General features: G+C 38.1%; 1 protein-coding gene across 1 annotated transcript in view; it reads left to right on the top strand.

The window, feature by feature from the left end:
* LOC137049398 (magnesium-dependent phosphatase 1-like) overlaps nt 1–19,932 on the top strand; it is a 29,599-nt gene extending 9,667 nt beyond the window's left edge. The window contains exons 5-6 of the mRNA XM_067427953.1: nt 17,656–17,741; nt 17,865–19,932. Of these exons, the coding sequence (XP_067284054.1) occupies nt 17,656–17,741; nt 17,865–17,947 (169 nt within the window). The 3' untranslated portion in view covers nt 17,948–19,932. The remainder of the gene's footprint in view (nt 1–17,655; nt 17,742–17,864) is intronic.
* Nucleotides 19,933–20,695: the final 763 nt, after the last annotated feature.

The raw sequence follows: 20,695 nt of genomic DNA, 5'->3' as shown, positions 1-20,695 counted from the left end.
TTGAAAATTCAGCTTTGCCATCACATGAATAAATTTATTATAATCACATGAATAATCATTATTATTAGGGGTTCAAGCACGAAGTGCTGAAACCCTATTGTAATTGTACTGATTTTTATTATTAGGGGTTCAAGCACGAAGTGCTGAAACACTATTGTAATTGTTAGGGTTTTTATTAGGGGTTCAAGCACGAAGTGCTGAAACCCTATTGTAATTGTAAAGATTTTTTTAGGGGTTCAAGCATGAAATGCTGAAACCCTATTGTAATTGTACCGATTTTTATTATTATTATTATTATTCTGCCGTAAAACTCATCGTGCAGACCAAACCGTAAGGCCTAGAGACTTGAAACTTTGTCAATAGGTAGTCCAAAAATCGAGGAGAGGTTATCAAATTATGAGCCAGATTGGCCAATAGGTGGCGCTATAGCGCAAAAAACAAAAAAAAGTCACTATTTTGCTTATATCTCAAAAACCCATTGTCGCACAATCAAGTGTCTTACATCATTGGAATCCTTGGCTCAAGCCGAACAAAAAACATAGGAGGTATTTTATTTCCGGTATGCAAATTTTTCCGCCATTTTGAATTTTGTCAAAAACCTACTTTTGCAAACTAGTCCCTGGTTTTTTGACATATCAGAACCAAACCAGTGCCAAAATGTTCTATCTGGTCTGAATATCAATAATTATCAAAAATATGTTGACATTTTGACTCATGAACGAAAAGGGGCGTGGAAATGTACATTTAAGGCGGAGCCTATTTTACTAAAGAGGCTATAACTCAAGAAGGAAATGAGATATCTTCACCAAACTTGGTACACATGTGTATGGACTCATTCTGAGGTCAGGATAAAAAAATCGTGACGATTGGCCACTTGGTGGCGCTATAATGGGGAAAAAACATGTAAATCACTATAACCACGCGACCGCTAGTCCGATTGACCTGAAAATTGGTATGCCGTGTCTTGGCCCAAGCTACCATGTATGTGTATGAGGACATTGGTGTATCTCAAAAAACATGGCCGTCATAGACCAATGAATTTTGAGCACCTATTAGACAAGGTTAATGGAGGTTGATCAGAACGAAACTCAGTTGGCATGTTTGACTCATGGTCCTAGAGGTTTGTAAGAATTTTGAAAGAAATCGGCCACTAGTTGGCGCTAACGAGTTTTATGGCTCTGAAATCACGTGGTGTTGCACATATCCATGAAATATGCATATCATATAATAGATCTCCTCATGATGAACAACTTTGCCTCTAGAACCATTGCTGTCAATAAAATCAATAATTAAATTTTCGTAATTATGTTAAAAACCTACTTTTGCGAACTAGTCCCTGGTTTTTTATCCAATTGGAACCAAACCAGTCTAGGACAATTCTATAGACATTCCAGGTCAATAATTATTGAAAAAAAGTTGAACTTTTGCATTTGGATGGCTATAACAGGGCCATTTAGAAAAGAAGCATGGCAAAATACACTCAAAAGCCTATAAATCCTAAGGGAAAACTCAAAACTTCACGGAAATTATTGGGTATATGTGGCATAACATGTTGAAGACACATGCAAAGTTTTATGGAGATCGGAGTATAGGGGGTGCTATAAGTGTTAAAAAGCTTTGAAAACCATGTATTCCTATGGTGAATTGCCTGTATTGACTGTAAATGGTATTTTCCATCTCGTTAATCAGGTGGGGTTAAAACAGCCACATAATATGCATATATTATGATAGATCTTCTCATACTGAACAACTTGGCCTCTATAACCAATACTGTCAATCAAATCTTTATTTAAATATTCACAATTAGGTTAAAAACCTCGTTTTGCAAACTAGTCCTTGGTTTTTCTTGCCTGATCGGAACCAAACCACAGCAGTATGATTCTCTGGACTCTCCTGATCAATAGTTATCAAAAACATGTTGACCTTTACACTTTGGGTAGCTATAACAGGATCATTTAGAGAATAGGTGTGGTAAAACATGCTCAAAAGCCTATATTAATCCTGAACGAAAACTCAAAACTTCACAAAAATAGGTGGTGTGTGTGTGTGTGTGTGTGTGTGTGTGTGTCTGTCTGTCTGTTTGTCATTCGAGCAAACAGCACTTCCAACATGCTACACATGCTAGCAGTGATTAGCTAAGTGTTAAATCAGGCAAAGAACATAGTAAGAACTCTATAAACATTATAGTAACCATCTGTGACAGCTAACAACTGCCTAGCAACACCATAACAACCATCAAGAACAACCTAGCAACCACCTAGCAACATGTTTATCATGTTAGCAAAGTAAAATAGTAATTTTGTCATACAATTGATTAATATTGTTCTATAATTCATATTTAGACTTTATAAAGTCACTACTATAATATTTATAATAATATTTTATCAGTTAATCATTTCATTTCACCTGATATCTCTCAAATTCATTCAGTGCTTAAAAACCTTCCATGCAAAAGGCGTCAAATGCTTAAAGACCTTAAATGGCTTGAACCCCGCTAAATGCTGCTCGCAGCTTTAATTATTAGGGGTTCAAGCACGAAGTGCTGAAACCCTATTGTAATTGTACTGATTTTTATTATTATTATTATTATTCTCCGATAAAACGCGTTGTGCAGCCCAAACCGTAAGGGCTAGAGACTTGAAAATTTACCCGAAGGTAGTCCAAAAATCGAGGAGAGGTTATCAAAATATGAGCCCAATCGGCCAATAGGTGGCGCTATAGCGCAAAAAACCAATTTTTTTTTACATTTGTGAGCTTTTCTCATAAACCGGTGGTCGTAGACTCAAATGATTTATACTTTTGAAATCCTTGGGCCAAGACGAAAAAACTGTAAGCGGGAATTTTTTTGTTTAGTCTTAAAATGTCCGCCATTTTGGAGTATGTCTGAAACCTATTTTTGAGAACTAGTCCCTGGTTTTTTGACCGATCGGAACCAAACCAGTGTCAAAATGTTCTCTGGTGGCTAATTATCAATAGTTATCAAAAAAAAGTTGAAATTTCGATTCATTTTTGCTAATTGGCTTCAAAATGGACGTTCAGGGCGGAGCCTATTTTGCTAAAAAGGCTATAACTCAAGAAGGAAATGAGATATCGTCACCAAACTTGGTACACATAAGTATCGGCTCAATTTGAGGTCACGATAAAAAAATTGCGACGATTGGCCACTTGGTGGCGCTATAATGTGACAAAAACATGAAAAAGGCTATAACCACGCGACCGCTAGTCCGATTGACTTGAAAATTGGTATGCAGTGTCTTGGTCCAAGGCCCCATGTATGTCTATGAGGACATTGGTGTATCTCAAAAAACATGGCCGCCATCAGCCAATGAATTTTGAGCACCTATTAGATGGGGTTAACAGAGGTCGATCGGAACGAAACTCATTGGACATGTTTGACTCATGGTCCTAGAGGTCTGTAAGAATTTTGAAAGAAATCGGCCACTAGTTGGCGCTAACCCAAAAGGGAAGCTCAAAAATTCACGAAAATTGTTGGGTATATGTGGCATGACATGCTGATGAAGCATGCAAAGTTTTAAAGAGATCGGACTATAGGTGGCGCTATAACTGTTAAAAAGCTTTAAAAACCATGCATTTCCTATGGTAAATTGCCTCTATTGGCTGTGAATGGACTTTTCCATCTATTATTTCAGTGTTTAAAATCTTGCTAAATAAAACTTAATGTCTTTAATGCCTATGTGCTTTAAAGGCCTTAAAGGCTTGAACCCCGCTAAATGCTGCTTGCAGCTTTAATTATTATTATTATTATTATTATTTTTCTTCTCCCCTAAAACTGAACGTGCAGACAAAACCGTAAGTGCTAGAGACTTCAAACTTGGCCAATAGGTAGTCCTCAATTTGGGGAGAAACTGAGAAGCTATGACCCCGATTGGCCTATAGGTGGCGCTACAGCGACCAAAAGCGCAAAAGGGCTCATAACTCCTAAACCGTGTACTCCACACTCAAGTGTCTTATATCATTGGAAAGCTGAGACCATGACGAACAAAACGTATATCTCCGATTTCATTTCCGTCATGAAAATTTTTCCGCCATTTTGAATTTTGTCGAAAACCTACTTTTGCGAACTAGTCCCTGGTTTTTTGACCGATCGGAACCAAACCAGTGCCAAAATGTTCTCTGTAGGCTGAATATCAATAATTATCGAAAAAATGTTGATATTTCGATTCACGGTTGCTAAGGGGATTCAAAATGGACGTTCAGGGCGGAGCCTATTTTACTAAAAAGGCTATAACTCCAGAAAGAAATGAGCTATCTTCACCAAACTTGGTACACTTGTTTATGGGCTCATTCTTTGGTCACGATAAAAAAATCGCGACGATTGGCCACTTGGTGGCGCTATAACATGAAAAAAACACTAAAACGGCTATAACCACGCGACCGCTAGTCCGATTGACTTGAAAATTGGTATGCGGTGTCTTGGCCCAAGGCCCCATGTATGTCTATGAGGACATTGGCGTATCTCAAAAAACATGGCCGCCATCAGCCAATGAAATTTGAGCACCTATTAGACGGGGTTAACGGAGGCCGATCGGAACGAAACTTGGTGGGCCTGTTTGACTCATGGTCCTAGAGGAGTGTAAGAATTTTGAAAGAAATCGGCCACTAGTTGGCGCTAACGAGCTTTATGGCTCTGCAATCACGTGGTGTTGCAAACATCCCCAAAATATGCATATCATATGATAGATCTCCTCCTGCTGAACAACTTTGCCTCTGGAACCATTGCTGTCAATCAAATCGTTAGTTAAATATTCGCAATTATGTTAAAAACCTACTTTTGCGAACTAGTCCCTGATTTTTTGCACGACCGAAACCAAACCAGTCTAGGACAATTCTCTGGACTCTCTAGATCAATAATTATTAAAAAAAAGTTGAACTTTTGCATTTGGATGGCTATAACAGGGCCAATTAGAAAAGAGGCGTGGCAAAATACACTCAAAAGCCTATAAATCCTAAGCGAAAACTCAAAACTTCACGAAAATTGATGGGTATATGTGGCATAACAATGTGAAGAAGGATGCAACATTTCATGGAGATCGGAGTATAGGTGGCGCTATAAGTGTTAAAAAGCTTTGAAAACCATGTATTCCTATGGTGAATTGCCTGTATTGGCTGTAAATGGTATTTTCCATCGATTATTTCAGCATGCTAATTGTGTTACCAGTATGTTAAAAACATGCTAATCGTGTTAGCATTTTGCTAAAAACATGTCAGCAGTGTAGGGTAGCAACAGGGCCACAAGTTTTGCCATTGCAAGCACAACTCAAATTCAGTCTTTATAAAGTCACTATTTTAACATTTGCAATCGAATTTTGTCAATGTATCACTTCATTTCACCTGAGCTCCCAGATTTAATTATTTTACTGCTTTAGAGCCTTAAATGCAATATGCCTTAAATGCTTAAATGCCTTAAGTCGCTTGAACCCCGCTAATTGCTGCTCGCAGCTATATTTAGGGGTTCAAGCACGAAGTGCTGAAACCCTATTGTAATTGTAAAGATTTTTAGGGGTTCAAGCACGAAGTGCTGAAACACTATTGTAATTGTTAGGGTTTTTATTATTATTATTATTCTCCCCTAAAACTCATCGTGCAGACCAAACCGTAAGAGCTAGAGACTTGACACTTTGCCACATGGTAGCCCAAAAATCGAGGAGAGCTTATCAAATTATGACCCCGATTGGCCAATAGGGGGCGCTACAGCAATCAAAAGCGCAAAATGGCTCATAACTCCTAAACCGTTTAGTCCACACTCAAGTGTCTTATATCATTGGAAAGCTGAGACCATGGCGAACAAAACGTATATCTCCGATTTTATTTCCGTCTGGAAAAATTTTCCGCCATTTTGAATTTTGTCGAAAAACTACTTTTGCGAACTAGTCCCTGGTTTTTTGACCAATCGGAACCAAACCAGTGCCAAAATGTTTTCTGTAGTCTGAAAATCAATATTCATTGAAAAAAAGTTGAAATTTCGATTCACGGAAGATAAGGGGATTCAAAATGGACGCTCAGGGCGGAGCCTATTTTACTAAAAAGACTATAACTCAATAATGAAATGAGATATCTCCACCAAACTTGGTACACATGTGTATGGGCTCAATTTGAGGTCACGATAAAAAAATCGCGACGATTGGCCACTTGGTGGCGCAATAATGTGAAAAAAACCTGCAAATAGCTATTACCATGCGACTGTTTCTCCGATTTACCTGAAAATTGGTATGCAGTGTCTTGGCCCAAGGTAGCATGTATGTTTCTGAGGATATTGGCGTATCTCAAAAAACATGGCCGCCATTGGCCAATGAAGTTTGAGCACCTATTAGACAAGGTTATCGGAGGCCGATCGGAACGAAACTCGGTGGGCATGTTTGACTCATGGTCCTAGAGGTCTGTAAGAATTTTGAAAGAAATCGGCCACTAGTTGGCGCTAACGAGTTTTATGGCTCTGTAATCACGTGGTGTTGCACACATCCCCAAAATATGCATATCATATGATAGAACTCCTCCTGCTGAACAACTTTGCCTCTAGAACCAGTGCTGTCAATCAAATCGTTAATTAAATATTTGCAATTATGTTAAAAACCTACTTTTGCAAACTAGTCCCTGGTTTTTTGCCCGACCGGAACAAAACCAGTCTAGTACAATTCTATAGACTCTCTAGATAAATATTCATTGAAAAAAAGTTGAACTTTTGCATTTGGATGGCTATAACAGGGCCAATTAGAAAAGAGGCGTGGCAAAATATACTCAAAAGCCTATAAATCCTAAGGGAAAACTCAAAACTTCACGAAAATTGTTGGGTATGTGTGGCATACCATGCTAATGAAGCATGCAACGTTTTACAAAGATCGGAGTATAGGTGGCGCTATAAGTGTTAAAAAGCTTTAAAAACCATGCATTTCCTATGGTAAATTGCCTATATTGGCTGTAAATGGACTTTTCCATCTATTATTTTAGTGTTTAAAATCTTGCTAAATAAAACTTAATGTCTTTAATGCCTATGTGCTTAAAAGGCCTTAAAGGCTTGAACCCCGCTAAATGCTGCTTGCAGCTTTAATTATTATTAGGGGTTCAAGCACGAAGTGCTGAAACACTATTGTAATTGTTAGGGTTTTTATTATTATTATTATTCTCCCCTAAAACGCATCGTGCAGACCAAACCGTAAGGGCTAGAGACTTGACACTTTGCCACATGGTAGCCCAAAAATCGAGGAGAGCTTATCAAATTATGACCCCGATTGGCCAATAGGGGGCGCTACAGCAATCAAAAGCGCAAAATGGCTCATAACTCCTAAACCGTTTAGTCCATACTCAAGTGCCTTATATCATTGGAAAGCTGAGACCATGGCGAACAAAACGTATATCTCCGATTTTATTTCCGTCAGGAAAATTTTTCCGCCATTTTGAATTTTGTCGAAAAACTACTTTTGCAAACTAGTCCCTGGTTTTTTGACCAATCGGAACCAAACCAGTGCCAAAATGTTTTCTGTAGTCTAAAAATCAATATTCATTGAAAAAAAGTTGAAATTTCGATTCACGGAAGATAAGGGGATTCAAAATGGACGCTCAGGGCGGAGCCTATTTTACTAAAAAGACTATAACTCAATAATGAAATGAGATATCTTCACCAAACTTGGTACACATGTGTATGGGCTCAATTTGAGGTCACTATAAAAAAATCGCGACGATTGGCCACTTGGTGGCGCAATAATGTGAAAAAAACCTGCAAATAGCTATAACCATGCGACTGCTACTCCGATTTACCTGAAAATTGGTATGCAGTGTCTTAGCCCAAGGCCCCATGTATGTCTCTGAGGATATTGGCGTATCTCAAAAAACATGGCCGCCATCGGCCAATGAAGTTTGAGCACCTATTAGACAAGGTTATCGGAGGCTGATTGGAACGAAACTCGGTGGGCATGTTTGACTCATGGTCCTAGAGGTCTGTAAGAATTTTGAAAGAAATCGGCCACTAGTTGGCGCTAACGAGTTTTATGGCTCTGTAATCACGTGGTGTTGCACACATCGGCAAAATATGCATATCATTTGATAGATCTCCTCATGCTGAACAACTTTGCCTCTAGAACCATTGCTGTCAATCAAATCGTTAATTAAATATTTGCAATTATGTTAAAAACCTACTTTTGCGAACTTGTCCCTGGTTTTTTGCCCGATCGGAACAAAACCAGTCTAGTACAATTCTATAGACTCTCTAGATAAATATTCATTGAAAAAAAGTTGAACTTTTGTATTTGGATGGCTATAACAGGGCCAATTAGAAAAGAGGCGTGGCAAAATATACTCAAAAGCCTATAAATCCTAAGGGAAAACTCAAAACTTCACGAAAATTGTTGGGTATGTGTGGCATACCATGCTAATGAAGCATGCAACGTTTTACAAAGATCGGAGTATAGGTGGCGCTATAAGTGTTAAAAAGCTTTAAAAACCATGCATTTCCTATGGTAAATTGCCCATATTGGCTGTAAATGGACTTTTCCATCTATTATTTTAGTGTTTAAAATCTTGCTAAATAAAACTTAATGTCTTTAATGCCTATGTGCTTAAAAGGCCTTAAAGGCTTGAACCCCGCTAAATGCTGCTTGCAGCTTTAATTAGGGGTTCAAGCACGAAGTGCTGAAACACTATTGTAATTGTTAGGGTTTTTATTAGGGGTTCAAGCACGAAGTGCTGAAACCCTATTGTAATTGTAAAGATTTTTATTATTATTAGGGGTTCAAGCACGAAGTGCTGAAACCCTATTGTAATTGTAAAGATTTTTATTATTATTATTATTATTATTATTATTTTTCTTCTCCCCTAAAACTGAACGTGCAGACAAAACCGTAAGTGCTAGAGACTTCAAACTTGGCCAATAGGTAGTCCTCAATTTGGGGAGAAACTGAGAAGCTATGACCCCGATTGGCCTATAGGTGGCGCTACAGCGACCAAAAGCGCAAAAGGGCTCATAACTCCTAAACCGTGTACTCCACACTCAAGTGTCTTATATCATTGGAAAGCTGAGACCATGACGAACAAAACGTATATCTCCGATTTCATTTCCGTCATGAAAATTTTTCCGCCATTTTGAATTTTGTCGAAAACCTACTTTTGCGAACTAGTCCCTGGTTTTTTGACCGATCGGAACCAAACCAGTGCCAAAATGTTCTCTGTAGGCTGAATATCAATAATTATCGAAAAAATGTTGATATTTCGATTCACGGTTGCTAAGGGGATTCAAAATGGACGTTCAGGGCGGAGCCTATTTTACTAAAAAGGCTATAACTCCAGAAAGAAATGAGCTATCTTCACCAAACTTGGTACACTTGTTTATGGGCTCATTCTTTGGTCACGATAAAAAAATCGCGACGATTGGCCACTTGGTGGCGCTATAACATGAAAAAAACACTAAAACGGCTATAACCACGCGACCGCTAGTCCGATTGACTTGAAAATTGGTATGCGGTGTCTTGGCCCAAGGCCCCATGTATGTCTATGAGGACATTGGCGTATCTCAAAAAACATGGCCGCCATCAGCCAATGAAATTTGAGCACCTATTAGACGGGGTTAACGGAGGCCGATCGGAACGAAACTTGGTGGGCCTGTTTGACTCATGGTCCTAGAGGAGTGTAAGAATTTTGAAAGAAATCGGCCACTAGTTGGCGCTAACGAGCTTTATGGCTCTGCAATCACGTGGTGTTGCAAACATCCCCAAAATATGCATATCATATGATAGATCTCCTCCTGCTGAACAACTTTGCCTCTGGAACCATTGCTGTCAATCAAATCGTTAGTTAAATATTCGCAATTATGTTAAAAACCTACTTTTGCGAACTAGTCCCTGATTTTTTGCACGACCGAAACCAAACCAGTCTAGGACAATTCTCTGGACTCTCTAGATCAATAATTATTAAAAAAAAGTTGAACTTTTGCATTTGGATGGCTATAACAGGGCCAATTAGAAAAGAGGCGTGGCAAAATACACTCAAAAGCCTATAAATCCTAAGCGAAAACTCAAAACTTCACGAAAATTGATGGGTATATGTGGCATAACAATGTGAAGAAGGATGCAACATTTCATGGAGATCGGAGTATAGGTGGCGCTATAAGTGTTAAAAAGCTTTGAAAACCATGTATTCCTATGGTGAATTGCCTGTATTGGCTGTAAATGGTATTTTCCATCGATTATTTCAGCATGCTAATTGTGTTACCAGTATGTTAAAAACATGCTAATCGTGTTAGCATTTTGCTAAAAACATGTCAGCAGTGTAGGGTAGCAACAGGGCCACAAGTTTTGCCATTGCAAGCACAACTCAAATTCAGTCTTTATAAAGTCACTATTTTAACATTTGCAATCGAATTTTGTCAATGTATCACTTCATTTCACCTGAGCTCCCAGATTTAATTATTTTACTGCTTTAGAGCCTTAAATGCAATATGCCTTAAATGCTTAAATGCCTTAAGTCGCTTGAACCCCGCTAATTGCTGCTCGCAGCTATATTTATTATTATTATTATTATTATTATTTTTCTTCTCCCCTAAAACTGAACGTGCAGACAAAACCGTAAGTGCTAGAGACTTCAAACTTGGCCAATAGGTAGTCCTCAATTTGGGGAGAAACTGAGAAGCTATGACCCCGATTGGCCTATAGGTGGCGCTACAGCGACCAAAAGCGCAAAAGGGCTCATAACTCCTAAACCGTGTACTCCACACTCAAGTGTCTTATATCATTGGAAAGCTGAGACCATGACGAACAAAACGTATATCTCCGATTTCATTTCCGTCATGAAAATTTTTCCGCCATTTTGAATTTTGTCGAAAACCTACTTTTGCGAACTAGTCCCTGGTTTTTTGACCGATCGGAACCAAACCAGTGCCAAAATGTTCTCTGTAGGCTGAATATCAATAATTATCGAAAAAATGTTGATATTTCGATTCACGGTTGCTAAGGGGATTCAAAATGGACGTTCAGGGCGGAGCCTATTTTACTAAAAAGGCTATAACTCCAGAAAGAAATGAGCTATCTTCACCAAACTTGGTACACTTGTTTATGGGCTCATTCTTTGGTCACGATAAAAAAATCGCGACGATTGGCCACTTGGTGGCGCTATAACATGAAAAAAATACTAAAACGGCTATAACCACGCGACCGCTAGTCCGATTGACTTGAAAATTGGTATGCGGTGTCTTGGCCCAAGGCCCCATGTATGTCTATGAGGACATTGGCGTATCTCAAAAAACATGGCCGCCATCAGCCAATGAAATTTGAGCACCTATTAGACGGGGTTAACGGAGGCCGATCGGAACGAAACTTGGTGGGCCTGTTTGACTCATGGTCCTAGAGGACTGTAAGAATTTTGAAAGAAATCGGCCACTAGTTGGCGCTAACGAGCTTTATGGCTCTGCAATCACGTGGTGTTGCAAACATCCCCAAAATATGCATATCATATGATAGATCTCCTCCTGCTGAACAACTTTGCCTCTGGAACCATTGCTGTCAATCAAATCGTTAGTTAAATATTCGCAATTATGTTAAAAACCTACTTTTGCGAACTAGTCCCTGATTTTTTGCACGACCGAAACCAAACCAGTCTAGGACAATTCTCTGGACTCTCTAGATCAATAATTATTAAAAAAAAGTTGAACTTTTGCATTTGGATGGCTATAACAGGGCCAATTAGAAAAGAGGCGTGGCAAAATACACTCAAAAGCCTATAAATCCTAAGCGAAAACTCAAAACTTCACGAAAATTGATGGGTATATGTGGCATAACAATGTGAAGAAGGATGCAACATTTCATGGAGATCGGAGTATAGGTGGCGCTATAAGTGTTAAAAAGCTTTGAAAACCATGTATTCCTATGGTGAATTGCCTGTATTGGCTGTAAATGGTATTTTCCATCGATTATTTCAGCATGCTAATTGTGTTACCAGTATGTTAAAAACATGCTAATCGTGTTAGCATTTTGCTAAAAACATGTCAGCAGTGTAGGGTAGCAACAGGGCCACAAGTTTTGCCATTGCAAGCACAACTCAAATTCAGTCTTTATAAAGTCACTATTTTAACATTTGCAATCGAATTTTGTCAATGTATCACTTCATTTCACCTGAGCTCCCAGATTTAATTATTTTACTGCTTTAGAGCCTTAAATGCAATATGCCTTAAATGCTTAAATGCCTTAAGTCGCTTGAACCCCGCTAATTGCTGCTCGCAGCTATATTTATTATTATTATTCTCCCCTAAAACGCATCGTGCAGACCAAACCGTAAGGGCTAGAGACTTGACACTTTGCCACATGGTAGCCCAAAAATCGAGGAGAGCTTATCAAATTATGAGCCCGATTGGCCAATAGGGGGCGCTACAGCAATCAAAAGCGCGAAATGGCTCATAACTCCTAAACCGTTTAGACCACACTCAAGTGCCTTATATCATTGGAAAGCTGAGACCATGGCGAACAAAACGTATATCTCCGATTTTATTTCCGTCTGGAAAAATTTTCCGCCATTTTGAATTTTGTCGAAAAACTACTTTTGCGAACTAGTCCCTGGTTTTTTGACCAATCGGAACCAAACCAGTGCCAAAATGTTTTCTGTAGTCTGAAAATCAATATTCATTGAAAAAAGTTGAAATTTCGATTCACGGAAGATAAGGGGATTCAAAATGGACGCTCAGGGCGGAGCCTATTTTACTAAAAAGACTATAACTCAATAATGAAATGAGATATCTTCACCAAACTTGGTACACATGTGTATGGGCTCAATTTGAGGTCACGATAAAAAAATCGCGACGATTGGCCACTTGGTGGCGCAATAATGTGAAAAAAACCTGCAAATAGCTATAACCATGCGACTGCTACTCCGATTTACCTGAAAATTGGTATGCAGTGTCTTAGCCCAAGGTAGCATGTATGTCTCTGAGGATATTGGCGTATCTCAAAAAACATGGCCGCCATCGGCCAATGAAGTTTCAGCACCTATTAGACAAGGTTATCGGAGGCCGATCGGAACAAAACTCGGTGGGCATGTTTGACTCATGGTCCTAGAGGTCTGTAAGAATTTTGAAAGAAATTGGCCACTAGTTGGCGCTAACGAGTTTTATGGCTCTGTAATCACGTGGTGTTGCACACATCAGCAAAATATGCATATCATTTGATAGATCTCCTCATGCTGAACAACTTTGCCTCTAGAACCAGTGCTGTCAATCAAATCGTTAATTAAATATTTGCAATTATGTTAAAAACCTACTTTTGAGAACTAGTCCCTGGTTTTTTGCCCGACCGGAATAAAACCAGTCTAGTACAATTTTATAGACTCTCTAGATAAATATTCATTGAAAAAAAGTTGAACTTTTGCATTTGAAAGGCTATAACAGGGCCAATTAGAAAAGAGGCGTGGCAAAATATACTCAAAAGCCTATAAATCCTAAGGGAAAACTCAAAACTTCACGAAAATTGTTGGGTATGTGTGGCATACCATGCTAATGAAGCATGCAACGTTTTACAAAGATCGGAGTATAGGTGGCGCTATAAGTGTTAAAAAGCTTTAAAAACCATGAATTTCCTATGGTAAATTGCCCATATTGGCTGTAAATGGACTTTTCCATCTATTATTTTAGTGTTTAAAATCTTGCTAAATAAAACTTAATGTCTTTAATGCCTATGTGCTTAAAAGGCCTTAAAGGCTTGAACCCCGCTAAATGCTGCTTGCAGCTTTAATTATTATTATTATTATTATTATTATTATTATTATTATTATTCTCCGCTAAAACGCATCGTGCAGACCAAACCGTAAGAGCTGGAAATTTGAAACTTTGTCAGATGGTAGTACTCATGTTGGGGAGACCCTGAGAAGCTATGACCCCAATTGGCCCATAGGTGGCGCTATAGCAATCAATTGCGAGAAAAGGCTCATAACTCCTAAACCGTTTGGTCCACACTCAAGTGTCATATATCATTGGAAAGCTGAGTTCTTGGCGAACAAAATGTATATCTCAGATATTATTTCCAGTATGCAAATTTTTCCGCCATTTTGAATTTTATTGAAAACCTACTTTTGCAAACTAGTCCCTGGTTTTTTGACGGATCGGAACCAAACCAGTGTCAAAATGTTCTCTGGTCTCTGTTTATCAATAGTTATCAAAAAAAAGTTGAAATTTCGATTCATTTATGCTAATTGGCTTCAAAATGGACGTTCAGGGCGGAGCCTATTTTACTAAAAAGGCTATAACTCAAGAAGGAAATGAGATATCGTCACCAAACTTGGTACACATGTATATCGGCTCAATTTGAGGTCACGATAAAAAAATCGCGATGATTGGCCACTTGGTGGCGCTATAATGCGAAAAAAACATGAAAAGGGCTGTAACCACGCGACCGCTAGTCCGAATGACCTGAAAATTGGTATGCAGTGTCTTGGTCCAAGGCCCCATGTACGTCTATGAGGACATTGGCGTATCTCAAAAAACATGGCCGCCATCGGCCAATGAAATTTGAGCACCTATTAGATGGGGTTAACAGAGGCCGATCGGAACAAAACTTGATGGGCATGTTTGACTCATGGTCCTAGAGGTCTGTAAGAATTTTGAAAGAAATCGGCCACTAGTTGGCGCTAACGAGTTTTATGGCTCTGAAATCACGTGTTTTTTCACGCATCCACAAAATATGCATATCATATGATAGATCTCCTCATGCTGAACAAATTTGCCTCTAGAACCATTGCTGTCAGTCAAATCATTAATTAAATATTCACAATTATGTTAAAAACCTACTTTTGCAAACTAGTCCCTGGTTTTTTGACCGATCGGAACCAAACCAGTGTCAAAATGTTCTCTGGTCTCTGTTTATCAATAGTTATCGAAAAAAAGTTGAAATTTCAATTCATTTTTGCTAATTGGCTTCAAAATGGACGTTCAGGGCGGAGCCTATTTTACTAAAAAGGCTATAACTCAAGAAGGAAATGAGATATTGTCACCAAACTTGGTACACATGTATATCGGCTCAATTTGAGGTCACGATTAAAATATTGCGACGATTGGCCACTTGGTGGCGCTATAATGTGAAAAAAAAACATGAAAAGGGCTATAACCACGCGACCGCTAGTCCAATTAACCTGAAAATTGGTATGCAGACATTGGCGTATCTCAAAAAACATGGCCGCCATCGGCCAATGAAATTTGAGCACCTATTAGACAAGGTTAACAGAGGCCGATCGGAACGAAACTTGGTGGGCATGTTTGACTCATGGTCCTAGAGGTCTGTAAGATTTTTTAAAAGAAATCGGCCACTAGTTGGCGCTAACTCAAAAGGGAAGCTCAAAAATTCACGAAAATTGTTGGGTATATGTAGCATGACATGCTGATGAAGCATGAAAAGTTTTAAAGAGATCGGACTATAGGTGGCGCTATAACTGTTAAAAAGCTATAAAAACCATGCATTTTTTATGGTAAATTGCCTATATTGGCTGTAAATGGACTTTTCCATCTATTATTTTAGTGTTTAAAACCTTGCTAAATAAAACTTAATGTCTTTAATGCCTATGTGCTTAAAAGGCCTTAAACGCTTGAACCCCGCTAAATGCTGCTTGCAGCTTTAATTATTATTATGTTTACACACAAATGTTTGTCAAATAACAACACCTGACAGTTGCAGAATTATATCAAAGCACAAGAAAATGAAAGAAACCAATAGAAACTAATACTATACAACAAATAAAAAGCAGTTAACTGGAATTCGTTGTTAATAATAACTGGTAATATTGATTAAAATATGGACAAATGTGGTATTTTGTGGAGGCTGAAGCTCACAATATAAATAGTTATCTCTAATGTTCAAGAATCCCCAAGACTAAATCCAGCGGTGTTATCATTAATTGACGACGCTTTGAAGTGACGTTAAAGAGAGTGTATCATTTCACTTGATTCAATTCCTCCATCCTCACGTCTTTTCCTCGCATCCTTCCCTCGCATCCTGAAGGGGTGGAGCTAAGGCGCGAGGAAAGGTAGCTAGGAAAGGAAACACAAATTAGAATTGGGAAGCACCCCACGAGGTTTCTGCTTGTTGGGGATTTAAATTGAGGTCCCCATGAGGAAGGAATCTTAAGTAATACAGAAAAGTTTTTTTTGTTTGTTAAAAATGCAAAACGTTTTCTGTAATGGGTAGGTTTTAGGGGTAAGGGGTTCGAATATACAGCTTATAAAAACCATTACATCTATCGAGAGCCCCAACGAAGATAGTAAAGCAGTCGTGTGTGGGTGTGCAATGGTTTGACCTACATTATAAGTACTACAGTCTTTATTAGTGTGTATTCAGATTTCAGGTCACTCCACCACATTATGGGCGGGCGGCAGTGGTTCATGTAGGTTGTCTACAAACCGGAAGGTTGGTGGTTCGATCCCCGGTTCCACCTGACCAAGTGTCGAGGTGTCCATGAGCAAGACACCTAACCCCAAACTGCTCCCGACTAGCTGGACACTGCCGTCGGTGTATGGATGGGTGAATGTGAGGCAACATGTAAAGCGCTTTGGATGGCCATAGGGTCTGTTGAAAGCGCTGTATAAATGCAGTCCATTTTCCATTGTGAGATCATGCCGATGTCCTTGTAGTGATAAACATACTAAACGATAATTTATTATATATGTAAAAATGCAGAAAGTTTTCTGTGATAGGTAGGTTTAGGGTTAGGGGAAAAATGTCATTAGCTCAGTATAAAAATAATTCCGCCTATGGAAAAAATAAATAAGAATGTGTATGCCCTATGAGCCTCTCGCCTGTTCATTCCTTTTGATAGACACAAATTCTGACCCACATTAGTACAAAATCAAACTATGTCTATTTGTACAAAATGCTGCACATTCATGTAATTTTGGATTTTGCACATAAAAGTTGAAAGGTTTTTGGTTGTGGATAGTAAAACATCTGCAACATTTATCAAGTTAATGGATAACAAGTCTAATTTCATCCCATAATTTATCAGTATGGCTGAGATATTGCTTTTATATACATTTTGAGTTAATAAATAGGAAACAACAATGGAGCATCCTTTAAAATCCCTCTTTTGTGCAGAAACTACTTCCTTCTGCCATGGATTCAAATCTCAAGTTCACAGTTAAACAGTGTAGCGCAAGCCTCCGATACTAATTATAATTCTAGAATTATAAGACTATGAGTCACATATTTGAGGTATAAATAGCTTTATTGTCACCTAAAAAACTCTTAAAACAAAATTTCGTGAAAACTATAGTATCAGTGAAAATAGTACCATGACTGAACTTTTATTCTTCATAAGGTGTGGGAGAAATCTGTAACTCAGGCTTTTCCTTCTTTTTTAGGAAGCACCTTGTGGCATCTCATTTATATCTGGGAGAGATGTAGGGTTAGTAAGGGTGGTCCAGGCAACTCATATACTCTGCTAGGCCTCTATCCTCCAGAACATGGTTGGGTAAGATTACTCCACTGATTGGGCAGTATAACATCCAGCACTCAGTCTCTGCTCAGCTCCCCTGTTCTCCTCTGGTGGTGCTCTCCATAGTGCGGCAGGTGAATGTGCTGTGTTCTTAGGGGCAATGTTTTCTTCTGGCCATCACAGTGTACATGTTTGTGTGTGTGTCTCTGTCTATCTTAGACCATCTAATGACTGTCGTTCTGTCTCCAGGTTGAAAGCTGACAGTGGCGTCCAGTTTTCTGACATGATGTTCTTTGACGATGAGGATTGGAACATCAAGGAAGTTGGCAGGCTGGGTAGGTCTCGGCTTATTCTCCACCACAAACCTTTACCGCTTCTTCAGAGATCTACTGGAACTGTGTGATGAAAGTTGGAAATCCAAGTTTGGTTGAATCCACAGCTGTTTCCCGTTCTTTCAGGCGTTCACTGCGTGTTGGTTCATGAAGGAATCACCTCTGACTTAGTCAGTAAAGCACTGGAGCAGTTCAGTAAGAAGCAGTGATGGCATCTGGTCTCGCAGAGATACAGCTGCTGCAAATCAAGAAGAATCCAATCGCTGTCAAAAAAAGCTGACATGTAGGAGTGTCATGTTTGGTGGTAAAGGTTAAAAGGCAATTTTTGCATTTAAATAGTTACAATATTTTGGTCAGTTTTGAAAATACTGATAAATTTGTAATGCCAGTTTATATTTTTATATTCCAATGTATAAATGTATTTATTTATTTTTAAGTGGCACTTAGTCCTCCATATAAACGTGATTATTTTTTATCCAATGAAGGCCCGGTTTCACAGACAGTGCTTAGACTAAGCTAGGATTAGGCCTTAGTTCAGTTAGGGCACTTAAGTCATTTTTTTAGACATACCGTAGAAAAAACTATACTGATGTGCATTTTGAGACAAAACAATGGCATATTTTAAGATATTTCAGAGCGCGTTACTTTAGTTAAAACAGCTAAAACATGAATTTTGTCTGAGAGTAGCTTAAGGCCACCAAAGCGTTTTTAGCCAGTTGAAAACGCTAGGCGCTCTGCTGAAAACGCCTCGCTTTGAGCGCTTGAGCGTTTTGGAAGGCAGCGTTTTTTTTGTTTCGTTTTTTTTCTTCAGTTGAGACTGGGGAAGTGTTACTGAAATCCGAGGAAGTGTTACTAATTTCACAGGTAGTTTGTTTCTGTATTGGTTTGATATTAAATTGCAGATAAAATGTAAAGTACAACTCAGCAAAAAAAAAAGCTCTGGCTCTTGTTTTAAATAATTTTGTTCCGTTATTATTGCTTGTTGTCATCTGTTCACGACACACAGAATGTGGCAGTTGGGTTGGTGTTGTATTTGTCCCGCCCCTCCTCCACTGTGATTGGACAGCTGGGTGAAGAGTGACAGTGAGCGCTGCGTTTTACTCAAAGTTGAACATTGTTCAACTCTCGGCTACCAGTAAATAACGCTGACCGCTCAGCGTTTGACCGTGAAATACTCGCTCAGCACATCGTTGCGCACCAGGCGTTCTAAAAACGCGGCGCTCCCATTGAAAACAATGAAAACGCCAGCCAGCTGTGTGAAAAAAAACGCTTTAGTGGACTCACGGCCTAAGTCTTGTCTGTGAAACTGGGGGAAAGTTACAACTAAGTTAAAATTAATTAAAACTTTTACAAAAGCACATACAAATTGGAAAACAAAAAGGACAATAATTTGATTGTTAATTTGTGACATTTAAAGTTTAGATGTTCTTGACTATTTTTTAATGTATTTATAAAACACGTCTATTTTCTGTTGGTCTTTCTTTTTAGTTAAATTTTCCGTGTGCCTTACAAAAATACTGTTTAAAAAAAAAATCTAAACATTCTAGTTTTAAAAGATAGTTTTAAATATGTTCTGTATAAGGTTATTTATATGAAGCTGTAACTGCTTTTTATCAAATTTTAAAGTATACTGAAATGTTATATTTGCCCAATTACTGTTCAAGTGGGGTTTTTTGTAAGACATAATTATTTTATTCAACAAGAACACAAAATTGTTCAAAAGTGTCAGTTAAGAGATTTATATTGTTACATCAGCTTTAAATCAAATAAATGTTGTTATTTGACCTTTCTATTCATAATAGGATCCTGAAAATTTTTCCACAAAAAAATAACAAAGGCTTAGGAAACTGTTTTCAACATTCAGTACGTTTACATGGACAACAATACTCCGATATTAACCTGATTAAAGGGGTCATGAACTGAGAAATGAAATTCCTCTTGCAATATAGTGTATGCCATCCATCCAGAGTCATTGACACGCAAATGTGTCATGGTTGAATCCAGGGAGAAGGTATATGTTCTTCCTCTGCCAAACAACATTGAACGAGACTAATGTGGCATCAAAAAAATTGAATACTGCCAAGAAGTCCCAAAATTCCTGTGACCTATTGAATTGACTTGTAAATACAATATGTGTACAAAGAATTACTTTTCTTTACCTGTTACATAAAGTGACCCTTCTGTCAATCAAGTGTTTGTGCATTAATACAAGATGTAACAGTAAACAAAATGAACTTGTTTTACTCACTGCAGCATTGTAGCATATGACCCTTTAAGAAATAATCCTAACAATGTCAATACACTTTACATTAGTAGGCTACAGTAAATTAATAAATATCTAAATTTCCACTAAAAGTGTTTGCATCTTTGCATATTTTATGACAGTACTGTGATATGTTAAAAAAGTACACGTATAGAGTGTACTTTGTTTACAGTGTACTAAGATTACACTACAGATGAAGTGAAATCATTGTACACGTTAATACATTATACTTTGTATTACAAATAAACATACTTACTAAAAGTACACTAAATTACCACTATATATTTTTTGTTTTAACATATTTTATGAGAGTACTCTGATATGCCACTAGAAATACACTTATTTTAGAGTGTACTGTATAAAGTGTACAGAAGTCACACTTCTAATGAAGTGAGAAGATAGTACACCTTAAAAAAGTATACTAACAATTCATTTCCAAAAAATATACTTCCCATAAGTACACTGAATTGCCACTCTAAGTATGTCAAATTTAATATACTTAAAATGTTTTAAAAATTACAAATCAAATACTCTTTAAATAAAGTACAACAAGTAGAAGCATACTTCTTTTATAATTCATGTACTTTATTCATATTTCAAATACACTTAAGTATACTACTTTTTTACCTGGGTTTTTTTTTGTTTTGATACTGGTTTTGGTTTTGTCGGGGGAAAGAAGACCGTTCGTGCTTGC

Source organism: Pseudorasbora parva, chromosome 20, assembly GCF_024679245.1.
Source record: "Pseudorasbora parva isolate DD20220531a chromosome 20, ASM2467924v1, whole genome shotgun sequence".
In the NCBI taxonomy this organism is placed as follows: domain Eukaryota; kingdom Metazoa; phylum Chordata; class Actinopteri; order Cypriniformes; family Gobionidae; genus Pseudorasbora; species Pseudorasbora parva.
The sequence above is the reverse complement of the archived record's forward strand: the minus strand, read 5'-3'. Positions and strand labels throughout refer to the sequence as shown.